The sequence below is a fragment of the Channa argus genome, chromosome 7 (assembly GCF_033026475.1).
Source record: "Channa argus isolate prfri chromosome 7, Channa argus male v1.0, whole genome shotgun sequence".
Lineage (NCBI taxonomy): Eukaryota > Metazoa > Chordata > Actinopteri > Anabantiformes > Channidae > Channa > Channa argus.
This window is the reverse complement of record NC_090203.1, coordinates 2,109,854-2,133,986: the sequence shown is the minus strand read 5'-3', so window position 1 is coordinate 2,133,986 and position 24,133 is coordinate 2,109,854. Positions and strand designations below refer to the sequence as shown.

Sequence of the window (24,133 nt, the reverse complement as noted above, 5' to 3'; positions counted from 1 at the left end):
AACCTGAATAGATGGCCAATGGGTGTTTCTGGTTTTCCTTAACGAAGCAGCTGACGGCTTCTGTTTTCCTGCACATGGTTTATGTAAAGAGGGAGATCACACAGTAAACAAACGGCGACTTGTGTTTATTCAGAGAATATCGTCTTCCATCCACTGAAGAACTTGTTAACAGTGAATCACTGACATGACTTGAGAGGTATGAGAGTTGCACAATGCGTCTCAATACGACAGTGTTGCTTCATAAGGACGATGTTCACCATCTTTCCATACAGATCCAAAGTTTTCACAGATTAACAGACCATAAACAAATGTAGTATGATGAACTATAACAGCCTAAAATAAATAAGAAAACACTTCCCATATCAGCACAGACATAAATGTTTATTCAACTCACATCACTAGATAAGACTGAGACTGTTAGTTTAACATAGTGATGGCTCCTCTGCGTAAGGGCTGAAACAATGTGTACTCAACCTGCAGTATAAATAAAGGTCGAGGACAAACGTGTTTCAAAGAGTCTGTGTTAACAGCTCGAAGCAGGAAACTGGTCCAGTGGGTAAGTGTTGCCCAGTGCACAGTTTTATGCTGTAAATGTTGTTGTAAATTAGAGGGGCGATGAAAATGTCGGCTTAATATGGATGAGTCTGACGTCTTTTTCGCTGCACGTTAGCCGCCTGAGTGCCCGTAATGATTGTGGAGTGATGTGTGCAGCCGCTTGGCTATTGTGCGTCTTGCAAGGTCCACTTATCGTGCAGAATGTAGGTGGTTTTCTCTGAGGCGCATTCAGGATTTGATTGGAAATGGCAGAAAATTGATCAAAGCTTTCCCTTTGTTACGTGTCTCTAATGTGTTGATTTCTTTCCTGTCTCTCAGTTATGTGTTTAACAGCTTGAGGTTTCTTTATCTGACCAGAAAAGAATGATTTCCCCTATTTCCTATTTGAGGAATAGAAGCTAATGCATTTATTCTGTTTCCCAGTTTCCTTTTTTTTTTTTTTTCAGGTTTCACTTTAGAATAACGCGTCCACTTCTGGAAACAGTAACTTTCATCTCTTGCAGTGGTTGCACAGATCACGATGTCACATCATTTTCGAAGCAGGTCCTGCACCTGCATCGGCAGCTGTGGCGAGTAAAATGATGGTGATAGTTAATCCTCGGTGTTCCTGTGTTTTACAGATTTATCAGCATGATTTGGAAGTTGATTCATTACAGTGCTCTGCTGCTTGGAGCCCTCACGTCCGAGACTCCATCTTCACCCCTACCCGCTAACTCTGAGGAGCAGCTCTGCCGCATCTACGACTCTGGCCGCTGTGCAGACTGCGTAGGAAGACAGCTCGAATGTGTCCCATGGAGACATTTTCCATCCACGCTTGAAGAGATAGATCTCTCCTCCAATAAACTTCGAGCCGTCCATGCAAATGACTTCGTCCGCCTCCCTCAGCTTCGCACCCTTCGGCTACAGTACAATAACATTTCACACATTGACAATGATGCATTTAAAAACAACAGTGCACTGGAAAACCTTAACATCTTCAATAACTCCCTGCAAGAAATTCCTGCCGCAGCGCTGACTCCCCTCTTAAATCTCAGAGAGCTCTACATGTCCAATAACCTTTACAAACATGCCACATTGGCTCATAGCTTCTCTAAATTTGCCAAACTCCAGCAACTCTCTATGGGTGGCCCTCTGTTGATTGGCCTGAAGAAAGCAGATTTTCATCCCCTGAAAGCCATCAAGTTAAAAGGTTTTGCTATTAAATGTTCCTCCAATCTAAGTTACTATGAGCCTGGAAGTTTGGAAGCTATTCAGACACAGGACATGAGCTTTGATATGGCCATAGATCAACAGCCTGGAGCCCTCCTTCACATGCTTCATGATCTCGCCAACAAGACCTTCAGATTCATCCAGTTCCGTAACCTCTTTGAGTTTATGTACTACCTGGGAAAGGAGGACATTTTCCAGGGTTTAAAATACATCACAACCAAACAGCTCATCTTTCACAGAGGTAAATTCAATGAGAATCTCCTAAGGATGGCTTTGATGAACTTGCAAGTTGCCCCTATCAAAAATGTAAGACTTCAGTACATCGACTTTGCTCGTTCGCCCACATTTGTTGATAGCGGAGCAGGTTCCAGCATCACAAACCTGGCACTGGATAAGTTGGATCTGTGGTGAGTATTGTTAAGGCACCGTGTTAAATAATTCAAAGGGAAATTTCTCATGAAACACCGACCTGTTTGTAAAATTAGCATTGAGCATTCAGTCCCTGAATCCATCTCGACCTCAAACCCATTAATTGTTTCCCAATAAAATTGAAAAACTGTAAAAATAGTTGCCAGTTTAGCCAAGATTCAGTTTAGAACAATTTTAGCCCCTACCAAGTTTCAACAATGCATTTTGTGCAGCTGCGTGTACTAAGCAGGTTAATGATTTGGATCGAAAAAGAAAGGAATGAAAAAAAAAAAACATGGTGATCAAAGTTATGAAATAATCTATGACCAGAACTATGACCATTTTGTTCCACTCATCCTTCAGTAATTGGTACAGATCTGTCTGTGCCAGCGTTATGCTACTTTCCACTTCCAGTTTTACTCCACTTCTTCAGTAAATTGTGGTTTGCAACATGCAACACTGTGGACGCCTACACTCGATTGCGAGAGTATAACAAAAACACCTTTGCCAACATCTTTGAATGTAACCTGCATTAGTTTACGTACATGCAGGACGCAGAAGCACAACTTCGCCAGCCTTTGTTCACAGACTGTGCATCAGTCCAATCAGGTTCCTTCCACCGACTTTCCACAGAAAAAAGCTTAACTTCTAATCAGGTTTCTTAGGTTTACAGCTAACTTACAATCTTACCACAGTTGACTGTAAAGTAAGACAGATACTGATGCTAGCCCTCAAATTTCTATTCATTTGCAGGTATATCAGCAACCCTGATGTGCTGCGGTTCGACTGGCGCTTCACCTGGTTTAATCACATTAAGGAACTCTCTGTTCAGTATGTGTATTTCAACTCTGTGCCTTGCGACGCCTGGGTTGAGATGGAAGGTGTGGAGATGCTGGATGTCTCCAACAATCGACTAAAAAATGAGTTCATCCTTAACCAGGGCTGTGATTATAAGGCCGTATTGCCAAATCTTCATACCTTCAACTTGAGCACCAATGACCTGAGCAGCTTGAAAGATTTATCATCACTAACAAGGGAGTTTAAGAAGCTGCAGGTGTTGGATTTAAGCTACAACAATCTGGGATCTACTGAAAAGAGTCAAGACTGTGTTTGGCAACAAAATATCACCCGGCTAATCGCTCATCACAATCGATTCGTAAGCAAAGCCCTCCTCTGTCTGCCCACGACAGTGCACTTCTTGGACCTGTCTTATTGCGACCTGGACCAGCTGAATATGATATACTTTGAGAAAGCCACTAACCTGCAAGAACTCCTGCTGAGTGGGAATAAGATCAAGTTCATCCCATCTAAGTGGGAAAGTCCATCCTTGCATTTCCTGGCTTTGGATGGGAATTCATTCGGCCTCATTAGCAAGGCATCCTTCCAGGATATGCCTCAGCTGTCTCACATGCGGGCAGGGAACAATCCTTACCATTGTACCTGTGAGCTCCATGCTTTCATTGAGGATACAATTTCCAATGAAAGGATTAACCTCACTGACTGGCCATTGAGCTACAGATGTTACCACCCAGAACCCTTTCTAAACAAATTGATCTTTAAATTCATTCCAGGAAAGGTGGCTTGTGATATCCGACTACTCATCATCATCTGTGTTGCAACCACCACAGTGGTGATCTTAATATTAATGCTGATTTGCTATATTTTTGACCTCCCATGGTACACGAAGGCCACCTATCAGATCATCAGGGCCAAGTACAGAGCTCACAAGGAAAGAGCAGCAGGCGAACCGGAGGCTTTTACCTATCATGCCTTCATATCATACAGCCACTCTGATGCAGACTGGGTGAGGGACCAGCTCTTGCCATGTCTAGAGGATAACCAAAACCCCTATCGACTTTGTATTCACGAGAGGGACTTCATGCCGGGAAAATGGATCATTGATAACATCATTGAGAACATCGAAAGCAGTCGTAAGGTACTAAACATGGTTATGTGATAGAAGGCATTTAGGTCAAAGTGAGGCTCTACTGGTACACACAACAGTTCCACTAGCTTCCAAAACCGCTTGCAGTGTCTCTCTCTCTTTGCCTGCTGCTTGTAGGCCTGGTTTTAGTCCGCTTAGGTCAGCCATCGGGAAGTAGCATGCACCCAAATAACTGGACCTCACCCTGTATAAGTTGCTTCATCTCTAACTTCTTTCTCTTCCTCCCAGGCCACCACCAGCCAGTTCGGTTAGGGTTTTGTCGCTTTTTGTTTTTCAACAATTTGAACTCTTTACTGTAATTCAGATCTAACCTAATTACTTTTAATTAGCTACGAACCAAACGTAACCTTTATTCATGGGTGATTCCCTTCTTTGTCACTGACTTTAAGCCAGGTTTTAGACACACCTGTTTCTGCAAAGATCTTTGCAATAACATCTGATGGGAAATATTCAGTAGTGGGTATTTTCAGTAGTGGCGAAACCCACCAGCTGGCGTTGCAGCGTCTGTGGAATTAGCTGCGTGATTACAAATGTGGGCTTATTAAGCAAGGTTAGGAAGTAGCAGTTTCGTGTTGCAGCAAACGTGTGATTTTCCCTTTCAACCTTTTTTAAGGAAGTTTTTAGTATCGTCTTGCAAGGTGTTTGAGTAATCTGATGGATTCCTAGAAACAAAAGTCAAATGAAAACTCAATGCCACGTTTATAATATTGATTCTTATATGGCTGAGAAAGAAATATAATTTCTCTGTCTGAATTTCTTTAGAAATCCCAGTGTTTTGTTTCCAGCAAATCGGTCAGGTCATTTGCATTTACACATGCAGCTCCTCCAGTTCGTGTCTAGATCAATTTATTGTTGCAGTGCATGTGTGGAAACAAGCAACGCCACGGAGCGTAGTGGGATCGAATTGTACTGACAAAAAGATGTCTACAGTTTTCATCCGTGCAAACATTCCCCAATGTTTTTACAGCCACTTTCACCCTCATCATGCTTAAAGCAAGTGCAATTATAAAGCATATTTTCAATGCTTTCCATTTTTTTCCCTCCGTTCTCAGGTAATATTCATCCTCTCCCGAAACTTTGTTAACAGCGAGTGGTGCAACTACGAGCTGTATTTTGCTCAGCAAAGAGCGATGGGGAAGACCTTCAGTGATGTCATCCTGGTGGTGAAGGAGCCCATTGATCCCAGCTGCCTGCCCAGCAAGTACTGCAAGCTTAAGAAAATGCTGAGCACTAAGACGTACCTGGAGTGGCCTCAGCAGGTCAACCAGCAGGCCTTTTTCTGGGCACAGCTGAAAAGTGTTCTGGGGAAGCCCACAATGACCCGTAGGGGGACGAACAGTCTTAAGAACAGAACTTCATCTGTGGGGGACATTTCCGTGAGCGCGCACCACCAAGAGGATGGAAGGCCAAACACAGAGGAACCTAATGTGGATGAAGAAGCAGAAATGGAGAGGAATAATGACAACCTGTTAAATCAGGGACAAATCCATATGGTTGCAGTTTGAACAATGATTGTACAATTGCTAATGTTCTTTCAATGGTGTCTCAGTTATGGCCAAATTGTTCTGCTTTGTCTCTGAGCTGCTCAGGCCAGGTGCTCGGCTGACAGGCCCTGAAAAGGCCACAATCTCGATGGCTCCGTGAGCCAAAGTGCAACTCTTTTGTTGCACTTTGAATAATGTGAGGTGCCAGCAAGATGCAGTGACAGGTGCCTCATTGTGAAAAGCCCGTGCTCTGTTACAATCCTGGTGCCAAGTGTTATGAGATCGCAAAGTTTCCAACTCCCACAGCCAAATCCACAGGTGACACAGGAATGTTTTACATCCTCCACAACAGAACCAAACTTATTCTTAGTACTCTTTTATATACGGTTTGCTTTGAGGAGATTCGACCTGTTGTGACTGTAGGTAGATTATTACATTCAGAACATGCTTAGTGTCATTTCAGCTTATGATAAAATACGAGCACGCAAGTAGAATTTTTTTAACGCTCATCACTTGTTTAAATTGAATTGGCTCGATCAGCTAAACATCTCAGGTGTTTTAAGTTGACGGCACCTGTCTTAAATGATTACATAGGAATTTATATCAGTATGTGAGGATTGTCGAATATCTGTTTTCACTTGATCTGTTTTTGCTCTTTGTCTTAGTCCTGCTGTTTTCTCCAAACCTCTTTCAAAACTCTCATGTCATGAAGATATGACATGATGTTGTATTCATAAGTGTGTTGGAGACAATTTGCCACTAGGGGGCAGAATAACTCCAAAACAGAAAAACCACAAATCATCACAAACACACAGTTCCACATCGAGGAGACGTGTTTGTGTCCAGTGTTTACTGTCCTTTATGATCTAGACTGAACTTCCCCTGAGAAAACATCTAGTTCTCCAGTTTATTCAAAACCAACAGTATGAAGTGAAAATGCTTAAAAACAAAAGGTGGCCAGTGATTCTCAACAGACAGACAGTGATAAGACAATGACTCCTTCATATTCCACAGTGTAAATAAAAATACAGCCTGAACCTGCAGTGATTTGCAGAAGAGTGAATGTGAAAATTCAGAAGGAAGGTTGGGTTCTGATATTTAATGGGGAAATCGTGTTTTTCTTAATAACAATCTTGCTTTTTTTTTCTGTATAATAACAGTTACTATATTTGGGAAAACAATTTTCACATTTTTGCATGATTTTTTAAATTTATTTCAAAGTTAATTTCTTTCGTTTCCACATTCAGTATTATGCCAAATTTGCATATTAGTAACCCCCCAAAAAAAAAAAAAAAAAACACTATGCAAACGTGACCAGTAGATGACACCATTGAACTTAACACTTTCTGGTACAGACGGGAAGTGAAACTTCATCATCACCGCAAATACATGTAGAATCCTATGTTCATATCTTCTCTGTACATTATGTCCCTTGTATTACTTGTAAAAAGCAGGACACACGTCCACCTAAACAGTATTAATATGTCACCAAATAAATAGTAATGGTATCAGCGTGTTTGTGAATCCTTGCATCATTTTTTTTTCACCAGACAAGTCGGGAAAAAAACGTGTTTTGTGTCTTATAATTACTTTTTTGCGGTCTGAGAAAATCTTGGGTTTTCGTTAATGCAGCCAAAGGTTGAATTTGGAAGCATCACTTAGTTTCAAGTTAATAAATGTCAAAAAACAAACTCAAAAAAAAAACTCATTTTGCACTATTGCCGGTGAAACTGCTTTGCCACATTACTGAGACTTTCAAAGTGTGTAGTGTGTGTACATATTTGCTTGTGGGTCCAAAATGAAAAGCTGAAGAGCAACTCAAGCCTGAGTGAATCAACTCATAACTGCAGTGACCTTTTATTTTATTATTATTTTTGCAGCACTGTAAAATCCCCCGTGCACTTGGACGAATGTTTAACTAGATGCATGCAAATGCACATAAAACATACACTGGCCACCTGGAGATACTGATGTAAATCAGCCTCAGTGTTTTGCATCACATTTACTGGCCTATTTGTATTGCTTCTCAATTTTGACTGCCACTCAGCCATAATCATCCCTTTAATTGCAAATGATGTTACAGGAAAGCATTAGTCACATCTAATAAGCAGAAGTGATACCAGGTACATTCCACATAGGCAGCGAACAAGGACTCTTCAGTTTACCAGGATAAATAAAGGAATCCATTCAGCCTTCTTCTTGTGGTTAACAGCACCCGAGATAAATGCCACCGAATCTCACAGGAATTCTTTGTAGGGTTCATGCAAAGCTCCTGAGGATAAAACTAAATGCCCACATGAGAACATGAGGTTCGTGGTGAGAGCTGGGCTGAGGTGGACCTTGGATGGGTTAAAGGTTATTTTATTGCCCTGAATTGACAAAATCTCAAATTTCGCCAGTGGTTTTTCTTACATTGAAGACATTGCAGAGTTGGTCCTTTTGCAAAGGATGCTGCCATCTTAGCCATGACAGGTCACACAAAAGCAAATAATGATAACATAAATCAGCACATAAGCCTTGTTTGCAAAGAAAATCTACAAAACAGTTTGACATTTCACTTTTACTTTGGAAAAAAGAAACCAGCGCATCAGCCTGCAATTAAGAACATCATAAACCACATATTAGATTTTTTTTGGTGCCAGTTTGAACACACAGCAGAGACCTAAAGTAGCCCTCAGTACTCAAGGGAGATCGTGCAATTCCACTTTTTAATCCACTTCTTATCTTTGCTGTTTTTTAGTTCCACTCACTTGAAACTTTTGGTGTAAAGGAGCCTATCAGTCCTACAGCTGCAGTCCACCAACGTGTCCAGTGCCTACACGTACCAAACGGACCCGACAGAGCAGACCCTCCTGGGTCTGAACCTCTGTACAGAGTGTGAATATTTGTTCACAGAGCCAAGGAGATCCAGAGGTCAACTCATATGTTTTACAAATGACCAACAAGACATATGTGATAGACCAAAAAAAAAAAAAAGACGAGCTGAACAACCCCAGAAAGGAGACACACGCAAAAAAACATTACGACAAAATTACGTCGAATGGACTCATTTGTCATCATTTTGTGTGTGTCAGTCAGGATGTGGGGGGGGGGGTCTTCTGTCTGTCTGTGCCCAGGGGCTCATTTGCTGCTCGTCCACCTTTGCTTGCACACAGCCTGGAAGAGGAACTTTGCGTTTTACCAAAAAGTCTAAACATCGTAGTGAAGAAATACTCTGATACGAGCAAATGTCCTGGATTCAAAGTCTTACTCAAGTAAAAGTGTAGAAGTATTAGCGTTGAGAATACTTGAATTGCCCAAAGTAAAAGTACTGCTAATGCAGAGTAGCTCCATTGACATAATTGAATATGATATTTTTAAATGATAATGATTGATGCATTCATCACTTTTATATTGCATTTGTTCAATTTAAATATTTGAAATACTTTATGTATGTTTGGCTACATTGTGAGTATTATAATACTTATTATATTTAAGTAATCTGATTCTATAATGTAACTATGATTTGAAAATAAATGTAATGGAGTAAAACTGAGATTTCAGATTTAAATCTGAAATGCAGGCTCGTGAAGTCGATGTAACAAAGAACTGCAATAGTCAACCAGCAACACCTGATAGTTGTACATGAAAGCAGAAGTAAATGTACTTTCCAGCACTGACTCCCCATAAATGGTCACACTGACTGTCCTTACTACTGTCCTACTAGTGCGAAAGGCCCAAAGCCTCTGCAGCAGCCAGATACCAGGGGGGAGGCTCACCTCTGCAAGTGGGCGGTGTCGCTGCGGTCCGGAGGGGAGGGGCTACCTTGATTGTGATTTATAGGCTCACAGGTGAGCGGGACCCTACGTGAGGAAGGCGCGTCCACTTACATTCGTGTTGAGGTGAGTTGCTGCTGTTTGTGTGTCTCAATCTGCGGAGTGTAGAGAAAAGTGATGCCGAGGTTTTCGTGCTTTAGTCTCTGGCTCAGTTAATTAACACCTACTTTGCATTTGACATTCAAAGGCTTTTAATTAGCTCCCTGATCGCGGCGGGAACGGCTGATTAACCGCACTCATCGAGACTAATTAGGGGAATGTGGCACCGCATCATTCAGCAAAGTGATGTCTGTTCTCTAAAACTTCCCTCCTCACACACTCCGTCACACACAGGTACAGAGCAGCTCTGAATTATTGATGGCAGCTCTCTCTCACTCCTCTTGGAGGCCAGATAAGAATCAGCAGTCTGAATGCTGGAACAGGAACCTCGGGATGTATAAAGTAACGCAAGCCTCAATCTGAATCTAGTTTACATGCAGGGCCAGCAGGGGGTCTGGCTTTTGTCCTCCAGTGCTTCACGGAGGTGGGAGTTGGAATGACTCTTCTCAGGTGTCTGCAGTGAAGGAAAGGTGGAAGGTTCTGACCCTTACAGAAGGTTAAAATTTGGTTTGATATTTGTGTTTAGAATGTTTCACTATATGGGCCAATGCAAAGTGACTCAGAAGCCCCCCCCCCCCTTAACAAATGTTCAGAATCAGACGTCAAACTCCACAGACGGAGACAAAATGTCCTGTAATAAAAGTAAAATGTCTACAGGCCTCAGACTTAAAATGGCTCAATAAAGAGTGAGGGGCCTTTGCCATGTGTCCAGGGGCCCGTTTTTCTTGTAATCTGTTAATGGCAGTGTTCACATGTGATGGAACTTTTTTTATTCTCTAGCTCGTCTTTTATTTAATCCCCCTGCCCCCAAAGGACACTTTGTTTCTATTTAAAAGTTCCACTTAGCAGAAACTCTTCACTCAAAATGAAGTAAAGGTTCCTCAACTGTATTTAATTGCACTCATTGAGTAAATGTACCTGCTCACAACTTGTGTAGTTTGTAACTATACTTTAAAAGCAGATATTAAGCCATTAAAAAAAAGGCTTTATCCTAATCTGAGGGCTCATTTTACATGTTGAAAGGAAATTTGATCTCAGCATTTAACTGGGCGTCTCACTCAGTGTCTGTTTCAAAATGTATCGCTGCTAAAATACAAATAAAACTACAAACCGGCATCTAAACTATTCAGTGTTTCTTCAGAAATAAAAGCATCTGACTGAATTCAATGATGGTGAAAATGGCAGGTCCCACACTATGCACATTAACATGTGGACTTGGAGGTGAACCTAATGCCACTGATGGCAGTGTACCATAAGTATCTCAGATTGACACACACACACACACACACACACACACCAGGACCCTGATAACTGACCCACATGAAATTCAGCTGCAAACATGAGCCTAAATGGGTTTGAAACCGGCTCTGTTCTGTCGAGTCACTTGATAGATGACGTCGTTGTGCAGGTTCTGGTCCTCGGTGTACCAGGCTCAACCAGTCTCTGGTCCACGTTGCCATGTGAATGATCATTTCCCCCCAGTTTTGTCCCATGCTTATTTTTTTTTAAGCCCCCCCCCGCCCCCTTTCCTTCAAATAGTGATTCTGCTGCTTTGTCCTCTTTTCATTCTGTAGGACTGAGAAAATGTGCTCCAACCTGCAAAAAGCTGTGATGGGCCTCATTGAAGTGTTCCACTCCTACTCTGGGAAAGAAGGTGACAAGTACAAACTGAACAAACGGGAACTCAAGTCTCTGTTGAAGGAAGAACTTGGAGACTTCCAGGACGTGAGTGTGTTGGCAGTTTTTAGAGCATTTTGATACACACTGCTGTTGCTGTGAGTATTATGGAGATGATATAAAAATATTAGGTTAACGTCTTAACTGGACTGAATAAAAGTGACTTTGCTTTAGTGTTTTCTGATGTAAAAGTAAACGGTATCGGACCATGTTCCCATAAATGTGCTGGGCCCAGTGACACTGCAGGTAACTGGTTTTTACCCTTAAAGAAGCAAAGGGTAAATTCTCAGCAGCCTTATACTGCAGCAGCTTAGATTTTGTTACCATGGCACGGCCCCCCTGGCTTGGGTGGCAACGCCGTCTGAAAGCTCTGACCCACTTAATGGCCTAATTATGATCGTAAATGGAGACTCCATTCTAACTTTTAATTAACCTGCAGTAGTAAACTGATATGCTGCTATTGTTGCCAAACAAACCTTCAGGGGAAGGTTTTTTTTTTTTCAGCATTAGGAGTTTAGATGAGGTCGTCTGGAGGAGTTCCGGAAAAGCCGGTTGACCACGATTACAAACTGCAGAGCGTGAGCAACAAGACGACATAATCTGAACTGAAGGTTCCTTTAGTTTAATGGCATTTATTCAAATGCTGATGCACTGATCAATGCATCAGTGTCCGTGCTGACCTTTGTCCTCCGTGACGACATTATGACCACCTGGGGCTGATGGGTGCAAATATGCCAGAGGTTTTAATATTAAACTTAAAGTTTTTAATCCTGATGCTTCTGTTTCAGGGCAGCAATGACCCCATGGTAGTCGAGAAGATTATGACTGACCTGGATGAAAACCAGGACGGGGAAGTGGACTTCCAGGAGTTTGTCGTTCTCGTGGCTGCACTGACTGTTGCCTGCAACGATTTCTTTGAGGGCTGCGACAAAAGCTCCTAACAAACCCTAAATGACTTTGTGCAGTAATGTAATGTTTGAGTCATTTCTTGATCACAGCCAATAACAGCTTCTGTCTTCCATCCTAATAAAGATGATGTCCAGTTTTCCTGTCGGTTGTTTTAAGAAGCACGTCTGGTGGCTTAATGTCAAAGCATTTTAAAGACTCACAGGGGAATCTGTTCCCCCTCAGGCAACTTTATGGCGTTGATCTCTTATTTGCCAGCAACCTTGGGCGCCACCCAGTGTCTGATGGGGGTAATTCATATCACCACACTAATAATCATCCGACAGCTCTGACTGCACTGGGACGAGACCTTCACGGGATACCCGCCCCAGAGACTGAGACACAAATCATGGCTGGGTATAGAAAAAGAACACAGTACTTTAAATGGTGTGAGGAACAGCTCACGAGCGAGTCTCCGACCATCATCCGATACGAAGTGTTAATGATAAAATGAATGCGGACTATCTGCTGAATAGAAATACTGTAGCTGCTGGTGCAGGATAACAGCTGCAGTTTAGGGAAGGCTTTGAGTAGTTTGTCAAACAAAGGTGGATGAGATCTGACATTTCTAAACCTGAAGGGTAGTGCAGGGTGTGGTGCTGCTCTGGAATTTCAGATGCACTCTATTATTTGAAGACACATGGTTAAGAGGTTTTATTGACTTTACTTAGTATCTGTACATAAGGTAGTGGTGCCCTGAAAGAACACAAACATTGACATGAAACATGAATTAAATTGTAATCTCCTGTAAGAAGGAAAAACTCTTAACCCTTAATGAAGCTTTTTTTTTTTTTAAAAGGGTTAAATACATATTCAACAGCTGCACATTAACAAAGCAAGTGGAACATCTGAACGATACAAATTCCCAAAAGCTTTCAACATCAGCTTGTGACGGCAGACGTTTATTCTGCCAGGTATTCAAACCAAAGAAGCCGGCTTTGCATAGACAAACACTGTTGATAGTCGATGTAAATTGTGAAGTTATGGAGTCGTCCAACATTAATGAGTGTGCAAATACTGCAGGTGTGGGCACTTGTTTTTCACTTTTCAGACTTGTTGTTGCTGCTGCTTCCTGCACAGTCAGTTAAACCCGTTTGATGCAAGAACGATGGGGCGAGCAGGATAAAACACGAGCTCATGAGGTGTCGGCCCTGACGCTGTCATGCAACACGCTGTCATGGACGCCATCTAATTGTCCTCTGAGTCAGCTGGTTCTGACTGAGAGGCTGTGGTTGATGGGGTCCTGCATAATCAACCACTTCACTTTTAACCGTTGGGATTATTTCCCACGACAGATAAGTGCACTTGTGTTTTTGTCAGAGCTGTTCTGACAGGTTTGAAACGGGCCTGGCTCAGAAAAAAAAAACAGTTATATTTAAGGCCCCGGGAAACAACACGGTGTGTCTTGCAGTAAAAACATTTCTACTGTACTTTGTGAAAAACAAGTTTGTTAAGAAAGTAGCACTGAACAAGCTGCACAGGTTTTTGTCAGTAAAGCTTAGTAAAACCACACACACAGGCTGCAGATCAACACAAATATTCTTTTGTTTCCCCAACAAGTCATGGAGACTTAGATTTAGTCAGAAAGAAAAAGAAAAAACAAGCTCCTCCCATTCAGAGCTGTTGGAAGATTGAAAAGGAATCATCGCCTTTGTTTTGTCACGTAGACAAACATACTGTACATGAGCCTTCGGATCCTTTACCCTCTTTGAACCACTAAGATATCAACTGAAAACCAGATGATACACACCCATTATTCCCCGCGGCAAACTCTCCTCAAATAAGATACTCAATACTCAAACCTGTTTAATCCTCTAAAACCATTAAGAATAGTTACATACTCAGTATTTGGCTGTTCATTCTTGTAAGTCTAGTACAATACTTAAGGTCAACGGTTGATAAACTACCTGATACTTTTACCTTTGATTCCACGTAGCCAGTAGTGGACTCTGAGGGGAAGGGACACAAAAGACCAATGGCCCCTGATGCACTGTAGATGATGTAGCATTGGGTGCGTTGGACAGTTGGAGCTCTAATAACTGGGCGGGTGGGGTGAAGGGAAAGATGGCATCGCTTGCCAGATTCTATTTTAAATTGTTTTTTTTTTTCTGTTTTTGCAGCCTGGGAGCTCAGCAGGTTGAACACCAGGCACTAGCCTACCCACCAGGCGTGTGTCCTTTAGCCAGACGCTCGGCACTAGCTCCCCAGGTGCCCCCTGCGGGACGATGGGTTAAATGCACACTCACCGGCCACTTTATTAGGTACACCTGTGCTCCCTCTCCTTCATTTTAAATAGGGTGTCCAAAACCTATTATTTACACATACGCCTACATGAAATCAGCTGCCTGCTTTATTAGCAGCGTCAGTCTGCAGCTTCTGACAAATTGATGACAAATATGAGTTGTAAATCCTGGCTTTTGCTGGTTGGGCCGTATCAGACAATGCCGTTTTCTCAGCTGTGATCTCAAAATGTATCTCTTGGAGTTTTCCCATGGCTTTTCTGGTTATGTTGTGGAAAAGGAAAGCTGCTGAAGAAGAATTGCCGTCGTTGCTCGGGGATGATTTAAAATGTTGGACACAAGAGGGCAGACTGAGGCCTAAGTCTGCCCACTTGTGTCTGACATTTTAAATCCTTCAGAAACACACAAACTACACGAGAAAGGATGTGAAAGAGGCAATGATGCTGCAGGCAAACAGCAGCTACTGTGGGGGCACCTTACATCCCCTGGTTTCCCCCTCAGCCAACATCCACATGTGGAGTTTTGCCTGCTTAGCTGCCTTAAATGTAATAAATGAGATGGAATTTCCTTTAAATGGTCCAAGTGGAGGCTGGGAACATGTTTATCTCCTGGAAGCTGTGTGACACAGAGGGAACACTTTGCCTTTCATGGTGAGGATGCCTGTAGCTCACCTGTCATGAGGAAGACATTTATCTGATTCAGACTCATTTTCATAAGAGCAGAGAGCCTATAAAATGGATGTGACGGGAGCTGGAGCCACTCTCTTCTCACATCCACATAACTGTTGTGTGTTGAGTATCAGCGTTCAGGTGAGTCCCTTTCTGTTCAGTTTTTATTTTGATCTTTAATAATCACAGAAAACCAAGTGTATTGAAAATTATTATTATGCTTCAGTTTTTGTACAGATTAAACAGAGAAGAAATGAGGAGCTAAGTGAGTTTTGTGTGTGTTAGTAAAACCCACTGTTCATGTTGCCTCTGGATTAGAGAGACTGACATCAATCAGCCACAACTTTAAAACCACTGGGTGGTATTAATGTAATGGCTGATTGGTGATTATGTCTTCCTATTAGCCTAATGGGAGAAGATTCATTTTAACTCGGAAGAAACATAGTAAACGTGTTTTTTTTACACACACACAAAATCTGAACTGAACGTTCCTCCAAGTCACCTGGAGGCATTTTCAGCTGGACGTATAGTTAATACAGTTTGTTTTGCCACAGTACAGATACTGAACTGTGCACGTCGTCCGACAGATATAAATCATAAAAGCTGAAACTGCTGTAAAGAAAAGTTTACCCACTATTGTGTTTTACATAATGCTGTAATACTGCCGAGTAAAAGCAGAGCATTAGAAGCTTGAGCTCTACAATGGCTCACATGAACAGATGTGGTATTATTGGACGTTAATGTTCCAGTTTCACGCTGTATTTTGTATTAATCTGATACTAATCTGAACATAACTAATAATAACCACCACCACAAAGTAACTTGATGGAAAATAACAATTTTTATCTTCCAGCACTGGATGGTCTCTTGTGCTGGTTCTGGTCCTCTGTGTCCAGAGCTGAGCCCCAAGTTGATCTTTCCCTGGTCCTGTTTTGTCCCTTGCTGCTTTTCATTGCTGCTCCTTTTACTCGTAGCACTGAGAAAATGAACTCCAACCTGGAAAGAGCTATGGTGAGCCTCATCGCCGTGTTCCACAAATATTCGGGAAAAGAAGGTGACAAGTACAAACTCAGCAAAGGAGAAGTCAAGACCCTGTTGCAGAAAGAACTTGGAGCTTGTCAGCAAGTGAGTAGTGTTTTAAACAGAAATTTTATACAAACTGTTGTTACAAACCCTCATTTTATCCACAAATAACCAGACGTTTGTAGTAATATCAATACCTACCTGTTGTACACAGTTTATTTATTATATCAAGTTGAAATTAATTAAAAAGAACATTAAAGGCAAACTAGTGGAGGAAGGATGGCTTATAATCTTTCATAATCCTTTCACGTTCTAATAATTATTTGGAAAAAGTTTCTTTTTCATTCCACACAGTTGAAGCATGAAGATAAATAATAGCATAAAAACAGTATAAGTCATAAATATGCTTTTGTATGTTTCAGCCCAGTTTTAAAAAAAGAGGACACAGTAGTTGATGATTTAAGATTCTCAGATCCTCTTGTGACGCAGTGAGACTTTGGGATAGTTACTAAGATCAGATCAGAGCATGAAAGAGGGCGTTTGGGTCGACTTAGAGCAACTATTAGTAGATTCTGCAAAAGAAAAATGTTTTTTTAGCTTTGCTAATATTTCTGAGGTTTAAGCAGCAGGTTTAAACTGGTTCGGTTTTCTGCTGCTCCCATCATGTCTCTGACTCTGGTCTCTGTTCACCCCGTCCTCCACGATGTCTGCAGTCTCCTTCTCTGTCTCTCTCTTATCACCCTCAGTCTCTTGCTCTCTCCTCCCCATTTTCCAGCCACCCACAGCTGTTTCTATTCACCTGATTGCTCTTCGCTCCTGCAACCTGTCACCTGTTTCTTGTCTGGTCATTAAGCCTCAGTCTTGTTTTTTCCCCCTGCCCGGCTTGTGTTTGGGCACTTTGTCCAGTTTTTGTCTGCGTGGGTTTTGACCCCCATTTACCTTCACTTCCTGTCACTCTCTTACGTTTGTCCTCCTTTTTACACCAAACCTGACCTCAGCCTGAATTAACAGGTTTCATACAGCCTACTTTATGTTGTTGCTTAGGCTTCCGAGCCTTTGTACCTGTGAGGACAGATTAGGAGAACAGAAAGACATGATCTTAGATTTAAGAAAAAAGTTAAACTTTTGCAACATCCAGAACTGCGTGTCGGCTAAACGATGTAGTGACTCTACTACCTTCATTCATTTTCTTACACATTAACATTTTTCTCCACTGAAAATATAGTCACACACTTTTCCACTTTAGTAAATACAAGATGCAATTAATACATATTTGTGCTCAGGATTATATTCCGTCCTGAGTATTCATAAACCTTCTCACAAGGTGCCACTGCAAAAAAACATTTTGCCGAACCTCAGAAGTTTTCTCAGACGTGCAAAAATGTCAAACCGATTGCAGGGGCAGCAGTTGTTTCCCACAGTTCCTCCTATTAACATCAGTGTCCTTGGACATTCGCTCCAACGGCCTGAAACGGGCCACTAAACCATCATCAGTGTCCTGAATATCTCGTCGTGGATCAACAGTAGTTAAATTGTCAAAAATTAGACGGGATACCTTATCTGAAACCATGTAAATTTCAGCAGCTGCCATATGATTAGATATTTGGTTTCATTATTTAACATATTTGCATGATGATTCTTCTGTTTCAGGCTGGTGATGACTCCAAGGTAGCGGACATTATGAAAAGCCTGGATTTGAACAAGGACGGTGAAATGGACTTCCAGGAGTTTGCCATTCTCGTTGCTGCAGTGACTATTGCCTGCAATGCTTTATCTGAGGGCTGCAACAAAAGGTCCAACAACCATTCAATGACGCTGTCCATCATACAGTTTACATAATAACATTAATCAGGTTTATCATAGACTTGCAATGTTGGAGAAGATGCAAAAAAGTTTTTAAAATGTATTTATTGTTTTTTTTTTTGTGCCTTTCAAAAGTCTCATATGCTAAGAAAGATGATGTCCAAGTGTAATGTCCTAAACACACGGAATCAGACACTGGGTGGTGCCTCAGGCTTCCAGCATGTAAACCTGGGGCACCACCCAGCGTCTGATGGCATTTGTCCGCTGTGACGACTCTTAAGGCTGCACACGCTTAACGACTGTACGGCTGATTAGGAATGGGAGTCATTCGTGACGACTGGTCGGACCTAGTTGGTCCTGGTCAGTGTCAGTCTGGCTCAGTCTGCAGAGACGAGAAGTGTGTGCTGTCAAAAGATTCTAGTCTGTGGTCATATGACCCAGTCTCACAATGATCATCTTAAACGTGTTTAATATTTACCACCGGGATCGATGACGTCACCACGGAGGCAGTAACTGCAGCATCACCTGCTTTATGACGTAATTTTACCTTCAGTTCCCTGCGTAGGCTCTATAGTCCGCGATGTTCTCCGCGATTTTGCTGCTTATTTCGTCTTCTGTTCCTTTAACCACACATTATTAAGTTAAAGTCAAAGTTCCCGGTTGCCGCCATATTGTTTTCGGCGCAAAAACACGGGGGGATTCCCGTTCTCGCGGGATTTAGACGTTACAAGGTCCAGTTGTTCCCGACCTGTGGCTAAGTGCCCCCGTTTTGCTCAGCCGTCAGGTGTGTGCCTCTTCCAGCCAGTCAGAGACTGGAAATCTGTGATAGTTGGTTGGAAAGTCTTTATCTGTGAATTGTCCGATCTTTGACAGCCACGCTAGTCTTCACGTGTGTCCCCAGCTTAAGTCGTCCAGCTCATGATTATCCCACAACTGCCTTTTCACTGGCACCTGGAGACGCTTGTAGTGGAAAATGCTTCACTTCTCATCATTTCTGACCACCCGGCTGGAGAGGCAGGCCTAAGAACCCTGTGGAGTCCTTAGCTCATTATTAGTGTGACGGTCATCTGGGGGTTGTTGTCCTGCCCCATCGTGTGTCCACACAAGTTGTTGGAAGGGATGAAAAAAAACATCATTGTGAGTGTTTGATTAGTGGTGTCGTCCACTTCCTGGTCACTTCTTTCAGATGCAAACAGACTGCTGAGTCTTGTCCTGAGTCGTGCCTTGCATTTGTGAAGTGAACTGATGGGGTTTTTAACCGTGGGTCCTGATATCAGTACAGTCCTCCCTCCACCAGTCCAGCACCTGACTGTTCATTGGGTCAGACCTATCGCATGACATCACTGCTAGAGCGACTAAGACTGTCTGATCATCATATCCATTACTGTCGTCACAGTGCACATCGAGTGTGTACATCACACCAACGAGTGTGTACCTGTATATTTGTTTGGTAGATTCTGGAAGCTTATGCTGTCCATCATTGACAGCGGTGGAAGAGCTGCTCAGATCATTTACTTGAAAATAGGGAAAATGTAATAGTGCAGAAATACTGTAATACTGTTGAGTAAAAGTTCAATTCAATTCAACTTTATTTATATAGCGCCAATTCACAACAAAGTCATGTCACGGCACTTTACAGAATAAAGTCAGGACTAAAAGTGCAAAAACATTAGTTCTAGAATGGCTCACATCAATAGATGTGGTATTATTGGACTTTAATGGTTCAGTTTCACACTGGTAAGTCTGAAAAGTAACATAGCTAATATCAATAACCACCTCCACAAAGTCAATTTGGCAACATCATAATTGCAGTATTTTTTTCCCTCCAGCCGCCTCTTGAAAATTAACAATTTGTATCTTCCTGCATTTTGGTTTCCTGCGCTGGTTCTGGTCCTCTGTTTACAAAGCGGAACCCATCTCTGATCCGAGTTGCCTTTTGCATCTTTTTCTCAGAAGATCAATTGCTTTAAATAGCCACTCTCCTGCTTTTGTTATTGGTAGGACCGAGAAAACGTGCACCGACCTGGAAAAAACTATGATGAGCCTCATTGCAGTGTTTTACTCCTATTCTGGAAAAGAAGGGGACAACACCAAACTGAACAAAGGGGAACTCAAGGCTCTGTTGGAGAAAGAACTCGGAGACTTCATTGAAGTGAGTACCTGATGGGTTTTCCAGAGCAAAATACACATTTTAGCATCGAGCGCTATGAAGATGACATCAAATCAATGTGTGAGGTACTTTAACCAGGCTGAATAAAAGTAAATCACACATTTATTTTAACAGAAAAATTATTTATAGAACAAAAACATTAAAAACATTTTTTGAAACTTTTGTCCTATTTAGTCCTGCTCTCCTCTCTGTTCAATGCCACAGTCTTTTTGTTTTGTTTGTTTCACGCCGACCTTAAACTTTTCAAGTTTTACTTGGCTTGGCACTGACGCTAAGATCTGCTCTGGCTTGCACACTCTTAATGGCTGCACTTGTGCAGTTTTGGGGTTGGCTGTCGTCTCCGGCGACACCTCGGCACAAAGCCAGTGGGGCAGGGGGAGTCAGACCGTGAAACATGTTGAATAAAAGCAATTTTTATTTTTTTTTTAAATTTCGTTTTGCATAGTGACACGACAAGTACCAGCCCCGGAGCACTTTCACTTTTAATATGCAAATCTTGATCAGTGCCTGTTTTGTCTAATTTAATTTTTGCATCATGATGTTTTGTTTTAGTGCACCGATGACCCTACGAAAGTCCAAAGCATTATGAATGACCTGGACTTGAACAAGAACGGTGAAGTGGACTTTGAGGAGTTTGTTCTTTTCGTCGCCATGCTGACTATGGTGTGCCATGAGTTCTTCAAACAGTCCGCCCAGAAATCGTGAGCTGGGGGTGGAGGGGGGCAAGCCCAGCAAGAAATACAACCTGACGTTTAATCAACAGCAACAATGTTAGTCATGTTGGAGATGTAAAAGTCTGAATCATTCCTTCCTCACTTTGTACTGTCCCTGCTAACAGGTCCATCCTTAATAAAGCTGTTGTCCTATTGTCACGTCTGTTATTTCAGATGCAAACTGGATAATATCAGGTCACTTTACAGATAAAGAAATGTGCCTCTTCAGGCTGGTTCGCAGCATTTGAATGGAAAAGTCATCACAGGTACTTTGTGAATTTGAATTAGCTGACGATACTTCAATAAACTATGCAAACCAAGAAGAAACCAAATAAACTGGAATAAGAATTGTATTTGTACTTCAAAGTTCTTAGTAAATGTAGTACACTTACGATTTTGTTAATACGACTAAAACAGTGTACAGTACTTGACAAGTTACTTTAGGTTCACTCATAACTCAGTCCAGAGTCCTTCCCTCAAAAACAACCAGGAAGTGGGTTTGTTTGCCCTGCAGTTCCATCTAAGTTGATAAAAACTAGTAACAAGTGGGAATCAAAGTAGAGAAGTTTCATCTGTGGTGCATCAGTTAGTTTCTCCCTTCAAAGTAGTATAGTAAATATTTGTACATTCGAATATTACAGTTTCATGCAGTGTCAACATTGCTAAATATTCTTCCTGTAACCTCCGACAGAGGTTGATCCCTTTCTGTCCCCGCTGTGGATCTGACAGGTTGTGCTGAGGCTTTAACTCCGGTCTCCTGCATGCAAACCAGACCCCATACACACCCACCTACCACCATATTCCCTCGGGCACAACTTCCACTGAGCGCTGGCACCGGATGTAAGATATGAGCTGTGGAATATTCCACAACATAATATCAAGACAAAGTGAGCTGTGTAAAAATTGCACACATGTGGGTCCTGGGTGTGTCTGCACTTTACTGACTTTACAGCCATGTTTGGGGTGTTTCCAGCAGAGCAAGTTCATCTTGTTTAAGTATAATTAATCGGAGTAAACAAGCATGAGAACAATCCTCACATGAGGCTCATGTACCTTTTTGATCAGGAGGCTTTGACATTGGCATTAGAGCCTGTTCAAATTATTCATCAAGATCTCGTCTCACACAGGAAACAGCAGCTATTTTCAGCTGTAATTCATTGCTGTTCCATGAAGTTCCAACTTGATTTAGTTACTGTGAAGTGAACGCAGCAAACATAGTTGTGGGTGCCCCACCCTTCATTTCCAAACCGCACTAATCCACCTTAAATCCAAAAGCAAACTGAGGAGGTGTTTTACCTGCCATGGGACCAATCAGCTCCCTAGAAATTCAGAGCTTCCCTCCTTCTGATGCCAACATTGACACAAGTTCAAAATACCCGTATCAGGAGAATCACTTGGTGCATAAAAAAATGTTTTATCTTCTATTGTTAAATGGTGAAATTCTTTCAGAGAAACAGAAACAGTGGCACCTTCCCCTTGAATGATTTTCTCGTGCACTGAAGTATTGCTTTCCTTCCTTGTGTTTCCTTAAGGGGAACATACGTGATCTTCCTTCACAGACAGCAAAAAATATTGTATTTGTGCATGTGCACGGTGGTGCAGGGGTAAACACTGTAGCCTCAGTGACCGGTGAGACATTTCAGTACATGAAGCACTATGACGTTGAGCACAAATTGTCTTTTAAATGTGCAAATATCAAAACTCTTCAGAGCAAAATTGACCTTTTACAAAATGACAAAATTTCTGTCTTTGACAAATATGTATTCGACAACGCTGCAACAACTTATAAGGCATATATATGGACGCCAAATGGCATTGCTACGTGGTTTACACACCTCTCTGACACACCTACATTCCTCCTGTGCTTTGTTTTGAGTGAACAGGTCTATGTATTTGTGCATTTAACTGCAATCATTGGCCTATGTTTTCAGTCACCTGTCAGTAGGAGGCGTCCTGTAGAGGCTATATAACTGATGGGATGAGAGCTGAAGTCACCTGCTCTCCTCCCTCTCTTCTTTTTCTGTGTTCAGTGTTTGGGTGAAACTAGGTGAGTTTTCTGTATGATTGCATTAGTTTAAAAACCCTGGATGTTTAATCTGGTCAAAATCGGCCACGAAAAAGAAAGAATAAGATTATAGAGAAATTCCTCCAAATGCTTTAGTGTGTCAATTGTCTATGAGCTTACAAAGATGACTACAGCTGTGCTATATACCGATATAGATATCGATGTAAATATAGGACTCTGCAAACCTGCAAAGAAAAAAAGTAATGCTGCAGAAATATAAAAAGTGCAGTAAACGTAGCATCTAATAGAATACTCAAGTGAAATGCAAGTAGCTCAAACCGCTAGTTAATTACAGTACTTGAGTAAATGTACTCAATTATACAAATGTACCTGTGGTATTTATAGTTTGTAACTGTACTTTATTGCAGACATTAAGCTATTTCTATAGGCAGTAATGTTTTTTTCTGTCAGCATTTATTATTTTTCACTCGTAAGTTCATTCGTCTCTGGCTTTTCCATTCACTTGTAGGACTGAGAAAATGAGCTCCAAACTGGAAACTGCGATGAACACCGTCATTGCCGTGTTCAATGGGTACTCTGGAAAAGAAGGGGACAAGTACAAACTGAACAAAGCGGAACTCACGAACTTGTTTCAGAAAGAACTTGGAGGTTGGCCCAAAGTGAGTATATGTTGGCTTTTTTCATTTACTTTAAATGATTATTCTATTATAGCACCAAACACGTAATTAAATTCAAATTAATTACATTTAAAAAGTCAAATAAGATGAGAAATTTTGCTGTACAACCTTTATTATATTTGATTGGTCAAAGAAGTTCTATGAGGGCTGATTCAGAGTATGTTGAACTGTGTGTATCCCTCCGCTTCACAGTTGTTCTAATAACCTTGAATCACACTAACTGCCAGTCGCTGTAGCTTACTGCTAGGCAGGAGAGGAAAAGGAAGAGGAAAGAATCCAGGATGCTGCTGTGCTTTACGCTACGTGTCCTCATTCGACCTCGACAAATTGGCGAGTTTAGACCTGTCGAATAAAAGCAATATCACACAAAAGGGAGCGGTGCATATCAGCAGGGCTGCGATGCAGTGTAGGCATGTGCCCACAGGATGAGTGCTGGAGATATCACAGCTGCGCTGATATCCAGGAAGATCCGCACAACCTCGAGTGTGACATTGCTTAAATAAGACGTTGTCACTGAGCACATACATGTTACAATGAAATTCTTTCTCGTCATTTGGCTCATCCCTCTGGGTGGAGCAGTGGGCAGCCACGGGGCGGTGCCCGGTGGTGCTGGTGCTGGGTGTCTCGCTTAGGGACGCCCCTAGTGGGTAGGCCGGGATTTGGTTGTGCAACTTGA

The 24,133-nt window shown here is 41.9% G+C and overlaps 1 protein-coding gene across 1 annotated transcript; it reads left to right on the top strand.

The window, feature by feature from the left end:
- Positions 1–1,175: 1,175 nt before the first annotated feature.
- Positions 1,176–12,133, top strand: tlr18 (toll-like receptor 18). Its single transcript, XM_067509996.1, has 6 exons — positions 1,176–2,171; positions 2,926–4,108; positions 5,170–5,621; positions 8,372–8,476; positions 11,090–11,240; positions 11,981–12,133. Exons 1-6 carry the CDS (start codon positions 1,186–1,188, stop codon positions 12,131–12,133), a joined length of 3,030 nt encoding a protein of 1,009 aa, XP_067366097.1. The 5' UTR covers positions 1,176–1,185.
- Positions 12,134–24,133: the final 12,000 nt, after the last annotated feature.

Bases quoted from the DNA above. Each gene is read 5' to 3' on its own strand.
- tlr18 (XM_067509996.1), top strand. From the start codon at position 1,186: ATGATTTGGAAGTTGATTCATTACAGTGCTCTGCTGCTTGGAGCCCTC. The intron at 4,109-5,169 runs GTACTAAACATG...CTCCGTTCTCAG, and splicing joins ACATCGAAAGCAGTCGTAAG to GTAATATTCATCCTCTCCCG. The intron at 5,622-8,371 runs AACAATGATTGT...TTTGGTGTAAAG, and splicing joins ATCCATATGGTTGCAGTTTG to GAGCCTATCAGTCCTACAGC.